We start from the raw sequence: 6,254 nt of genomic DNA, 5'->3' as shown, positions 1-6,254 counted from the left end.
CCAAAAAAAGTCGTGGTTTGGATTAAAATCCCAAAAAAATACTTACCACTACAACCATTTTTGCAATTTTGTCTTTTTAAAAATATGTTTGGATTAGCTTTTGAAGGGCAAAAGTCAAAAATTGTTTTTAAAAATTGTTTGGTTTAACTTTTATATGTAAAATGACTAGAAATGACATGTTTATATATTTAAAATTATATCAAAATTATTTTTAAAAAATATTTTGTTTAACTTTTACATGTAAAGTAACTAAAAATGACATTGCTTACATATTTACATATTTACATATACTATTTTATACTTAACACATTTTTTTAAACACATATTATAATTTTGTAAACATTTTATTAGGAAAATATAAACTATAAATTTCTTTTAAGCTCGTTTATTTTACACACAACATACATTGATAACATGGGTTTAATCTATATATTTTTAAACTTATTAAGTGAGTTATACACAAATTAAAACCCATGGGGATGTTGCTTAGCAATCAAGAAAGCTTTTAGGCTCGAGTTCTTCTCTTCAACATCCTTGTATGCAACTCTCCTGCCATGACCTGTCCACAATATTAAAGCAATTTTTTTTACTGACACATATCTTTACAAGATACGTCAGTTTAATCATGTCCCGTGTAACAAACACAGTTTTGTAACAAACACAGTTTTATGTGGTTATTTTTGATGTTTGTTACACAGGACATGACTAAACTAGATAAGCTTTTTAAGGCTATTTTCAAAGGATGAGGGTACTAATGTCTTTTGAGAAAAACAAGTCTTTATCCCATCTTTTTGGGTGGGGCAAAAGTATGTACCTGGTAATATCCACTCGAACTCGAGCTCAAGCAACATAGCGACACTGTCCAACTGTATAGCCACTGAAAATTGGAAATAAAATATGGCATACAAGTTTTATATTTTAATGATTACTTCTCCAAATAATGTTGTATCTTTATGAAGTACAAACTTGCTTATTAATGTTCATTTTTAATTACAGGGACGAAAAGGAAAATATTTTTTAAGGGACGAAAATTGTAGTTTACTCTTATTTTACGTTATAACTTGGTCTTTTATTTTGGGTTAACTATACAAAAGACACTGTATTGGGCTTTTTTTTTTTTGGAATTAAATTTCAACTTTTTTTTTTCTTCTAAAAAGCCTTTTAATTTTGTCATCTTTTTTAGATTTGGCCCTCTTAGTTTTACATTTTTCAACTTGGTCCTTATATTTTTCCATCTTTTCGATTTGGCCCTTACATTTTTCCATTTTTTCGGATTAAAACCTCAACTTTATTTTCTTTTTTTTCTAAAAAAAACTTTTACATCTTTATATAAAAATCAGAAGATTACCGATAAACATGCTAAAAGATCAAACCGAAATAATGAAAAAATGTAAGGGATTTAAAAAAAAAAAAGTAAATGTTTAATCCGCAAAAGATTGCCCCAATATATAGGGTCTTTTATCAGTTTATGTAATTAACCCTTTTATTTTAGGTTATAAGCTTTCTTCTTTAGACATCTGCAACCCATAACACCATTAATACCAATTACCACACCAAAATGACATATGAATATTTGACATAATTTTGGTGTAAATGAATAATATAACACTAAATTTTACTATGTTAAAATTATAGAGATCAAATGTGGTATACCTGAATAAAAATTATATATCTCAGAAACTGCCAGCTCAGATTCACCCATTGCCAAATGATCTCCTGTGAAAAGCACCTTTAAGGGCTTGTAAAACAAGCACACTGACCCCTGCCCATATAAATTATCAACTGTTTATAAAAGATATTATTTGGATGCGTGTTTTGAATGTGATTATTTAATACGAAATAACTATAATTAGATAACAAAATATAATAAAAAACGTGTTGCACAAGATAATGTTTGTATATAATTCTACTATTTAAAGTTGTAATAATCAGATAATCAGTTGTCTACTCACTTCTGTGTGTCCCGGTGTGTGTATAAGTTGAATGTCGTCATTAAGACTCCATGGCCCACATCCATCCAGCTTCATCTCAACATCTTTTGTCGAGACATTTACCTTAAATGCATCAAAAATATAAATTTACCACTTTTTTAACGAAAACAAACACATCAAGACTTATCCATCGAAAAATTAACACCCTGAAAATGATTCAAAAACATGTATATATGTTTTTGCAAAAAGGTTATTCTTCCGCCAACCACTAAGTTGGCCCACACTGTCCTGATGTAAATCAGGTACACAGTGGCCCTCTAGGCAGCTGACAAAAGACAAGACATAAAATAGCAAAAATATCATACTTCTTTGGAGTGGAGAATTCTTTTACAACTAAATCGCTCGGACCATTTCTTGTGATCTCCAATATCATCCCTAATTTTAAGAAGAAAAGTCAATAAATAGCTTATATAATATTACAATTATCGAATGTTGCTTGAACTCATCATGACTATACTTGTGAGTGAGAAACATGTATTGAGCTCCACCCAATTTCTCAATGTTGCCAGCCAGCCTTTCTGTGTACCTAGGACTACAAAATATTTAAAAGAAAAAATCAATTTCCTTGAGCAAATATTGCATGGAAATAAAGATATTTGCATGGAAATAAAGATTCTTTATTTCCATAATCTCTATGAACTTGTTTTATAATGTTGTGTGTGTTACATGGGACTACACTCGACAAGCTTTCAAAGGCTACTCTTAGAAGGATGAGGAGGGCATTCACATCTTTTTCCCTAAGGGATAAAAAAATTGCAATTTTTGTATCATTGACATCAGTGTAACAAACGGGGGATTAAGCATCCTATGAATTATAAGAAGTTTATGGTTAGAAATAGAATACCTATCGATAAGAATGTTCCCTTCAGGGTGAACAATGAAATAGGATGCTGCTCCATACGTTTTATCAGAGTGATAACCACAATGATACACCCCCTAAAGATGAACATTTTATAGGATTATATAAATATAATTGTTTTCATAATAAGACATTACACGTTTACTTTTTGAAAACTTCACAGAATTATTATAGGAGTTAAATTACGGGAATTCTCTCTATGTCAATGGGTATTGGAAACGTTTTTTGAACTTCTAAAATATCATGAGCGGGTTTTTCAGTAGAAATTGAGCTTGTTGGACATGAAAGTAATGCCTGAAAATAAAACAATAACAAAATTAATTTGTAACAATTATTGTAAGTGCTTAAATCTTCATAAACTATATATATATATATATATATATATATATATATATATATATATATATATATATATATATATATATATATATATATATATATATCACTTTTGACATAATATTAATACCTGAAGAGCCTTAAGGCGTTCATCTTGACAACTTGGCTGCTTTTTAACAGCCGACATGCCATCAACACGGGTGAATACTTCCTGAAAATATCAAATCAGTAATCATCTATTTTATTAAAAAAAAAAATTAGAAAGCAATATATGTAACACCCATATTGAAATGGGTTAATGTCATAAATAGATAACAAACTTTTTTTTTTTAACAAAACACCATTGTAAAAAATAAAAAATAAAAAACAAATAGTTTGTTGCCAATTTATGACATTAACCATATTGAAAATTCTGATTCTTACTGGGGCCATCCAACGACATGTATCACAATCAATGCATGTATGATCTGCAAATTTGAGAAAGTATCAAATTAGTTATCGCTCTTTTTTAAAATCTTAGCAATGTTTTAACCATCAAAGTAAAAAAAAATGGTGGATCTTGGATTTGCTTATATAATCATGTCAAATCTGTATGTCAAGTGCTTCCATTTTAGGACAAAAAGATGCAATATTTTTCTGGTAACTTGTTTAAACAGTTGAAAAGTGGTTGAATAACTCGAACCCAATAGCATCAATGGCTTTATCAAAACAAGAAGAAATTTGTGAAAAGGGGAGCAATCAATCACAGCATAATAAGATCGAAAAAACTGGAAGTTTGCATTTAACCCAAATTAAAGTATTAAAGAGAGGCTAATGCTTCGTATTGATAAAATTGCAACAAAGATATTGTTTTTTGTTCAGAATAATCAGATTAATTGCAGGTTTTTGGTATTGAGAAAGGAGGGAAATCACAAACCAACGAAGAACTCTCCATCAACGTTCTCCGGACGTCGCTTCTTCTTTTGTAAGCTCTGAGTTTGGATTTGGGATTTGATCGCTAACTTCACCGGAGAAGAGCGCCATGCTTTTGGTGAAGATGACGGTGGACTCATAATACGACGGTGGTAGTTTGGGAGGAAACATAGCTCCGTCGCCGTCGCCGTCGCCATCGTTGCCGTACTCTGATTGCTCTTCGGGTCTGCGGATACACGTGCTAGATCCTTGTAGTTCGTGTCACTGTTGTCTTTCTCTTTTCTTTTTCATTTTGGATAATACAAAGACTTTAGTAAACCATATATATTGTTTTTTAGTCAATATAATATAATATTTTTAATTTTAATAATAAGTCGAAGATATTGTGGTATCACTTTTAACATATGGTACTGTTTATCTATTAGGGTCACCTTATTGTGGTGTCACTTTTAACATATGATATTGTTACTCTGTTAGGGACATCTTATACTTGTTAATGTACTCTTATTTTCTTTTCTTTGTTAAGGGGTAGTTTTTTTAATTACGGCATAATTATATAATAATACTAGTTTAATACGTGTGAAAACTACGATTAAAGAAGAAAATGTTATATAAATAATAAAGATTTGCAAAATATATATTATTTTGGGATTAAAATATATAATGATTAATTTTGTGTTATGATTAGATACAATAGTAGTTTAATATTATTTTTTTAAATAGAAATATTGATAATCTTTCTATAAAATCATTGCATTAATTATGATAAAGATAGTAGATTTTTAATGCAATAGTATATTATGTCTTGCTAATTCTTAATTAACATGTGTTATTAACAAAACCACATTTAGTGGTTATAAGTTATCTCTTAAGATTTAGAGTTTTTAAACCATCATCCAAACAAAATTTATTTTTCCTTCATAATATTACACTTTCACAACATGTCTAAGATCCATTGTCAATTGTTGAAAAGCTTTCACAGCTGTGCTCAAAATAAGCAACTCACTCTTGTATTGCACAACAAATATCACCAATAGCAATCAAGTACATCAACAGTAGATGTGTTTATTAGTCAACAACTAATCACGATAAAGTTTGGCCCTCTTAGATAAGTTGACATGTGGGTCATTAAATGATATATAACACTCTGTTGGTTATGATACATATCACTTTATTAGAGAACCGAATAATACCTTATCTTAATAGGTTTATTGCTAATTGAAAAAAGATAATGGGAACATGTTGGATTAGGTGTCTAAGCCCATAGCTATAATTGGTATGTACTTGAATTGATAGCAGCAACTGGACAAGAAAATTATGAAATGAGAGATATTAATTTATTATGAGATTAATAAATTAATATAAATGATTTATTAATATGTTATGAAAATAATATATTAATTAGAAATCATAATATTTAATTAATAGTTAGTCAGAAATTAATTAGAATTAATTTCGGGGTTAAGAGTATTAATTATAAAGTGCAGGGACTGATTTGCAATTATCAAATAGTTGAGTGGAAGGCTCCAGCACCTCCTTGGAAGGAGGTGGACGAAATTCTTAGGGGAAACCCTAAAGATTTCGTCCAAGGGGGCTTGGATAAGGCCTTGAATTATCTTAGGCCCCAAGCAAAGGAGTATTAGGGTTTTCTCTAAACCATAGATCCCTCAGCTATATAAGGAGCCTCCCACCTCCTTAAATCGACCACTCCTACCTTGGAAGAAACCCTAGGCCGAAAATTGCATACTCCCTCCCTCTCTCTCCTTCTAGTTTCCTTCTTGCTAGTTCTTGGGTGTGATTCCATTAGTGGCATTACATTTGTGGTGCTAAGCTTCCAAGAAGATCAAGATCAAGTTCAAGAGGATTATCAATTGTTTAATATAATAATTGAAAGGTATGTAACTCTTAAACCCTAGTTAGTTATTTTCGAAAATAACCTCTCTCCTCTAGGGTTCTTATTTTGCAATTCAAAGTTATATGTTCAATAGTTAAAACATAGATCCAAAGTAGGTTGCATGTGAACTTAGGAATTGTTTTCTAATTTATTTGTTTTACCTAAAACCCATCAGAACATCCCACACACATGATGATGATGATGATGATTTCTAGAGCCCGCGAGCGGGAGATTGATTTGGAGCACATTTATAAGAGGGGGT

General features: G+C 30.3%; 1 protein-coding gene across 1 annotated transcript; it reads right to left on the bottom strand.

The window, feature by feature from the left end:
* Positions 1–325: 325 nt before the first annotated feature.
* Positions 326–4,397, bottom strand: LOC111881652 (uncharacterized). The gene is made up of 11 exons (XM_023878053.3): positions 4,103–4,397; positions 3,610–3,653; positions 3,317–3,397; positions 3,037–3,144; positions 2,836–2,927; positions 2,449–2,523; positions 2,297–2,366; positions 1,953–2,054; positions 1,654–1,762; positions 815–877; positions 326–559 (listed from the first exon to the last, which is right to left on the bottom strand). Exons 1-11 carry the CDS (start codon positions 4,293–4,295, stop codon positions 465–467), a joined length of 1,032 nt encoding a protein of 343 aa, XP_023733821.1. The 5' UTR covers positions 4,296–4,397; the 3' UTR covers positions 326–464.
* Between the last annotated feature and the right edge of the window lie 1,857 nt (positions 4,398–6,254).

The sequence above is a fragment of the Lactuca sativa genome, chromosome 7, assembly GCF_002870075.4.
Source record: "Lactuca sativa cultivar Salinas chromosome 7, Lsat_Salinas_v11, whole genome shotgun sequence".
Classification (NCBI taxonomy): domain Eukaryota; kingdom Viridiplantae; phylum Streptophyta; class Magnoliopsida; order Asterales; family Asteraceae; genus Lactuca; species Lactuca sativa.
The sequence above is the reverse complement of the archived record's forward strand: the minus strand, read 5'-3'. Positions and strand labels throughout refer to the sequence as shown.

Excerpts from the sequence above, each read along its gene's own strand:
- LOC111881652 (XM_023878053.3), bottom strand. The coding sequence starts at position 4,295 with ATGGCGACGGCGACGGCGACGGAGCTATGTTTCCTCCCAAACTACCAC. Across the intron at positions 3,654-4,102 it reads TGATGGAGAGTTCTTCGTTG|ATCATACATGCATTGATTGT; the intron begins GTTTGTGATTTC and ends TCAAATTTGCAG. Across the intron at positions 2,928-3,036 it reads TTGACATAGAGAGAATTCCC|GGGGTGTATCATTGTGGTTA; the intron begins GTAATTTAACTC and ends GTTCATCTTTAG.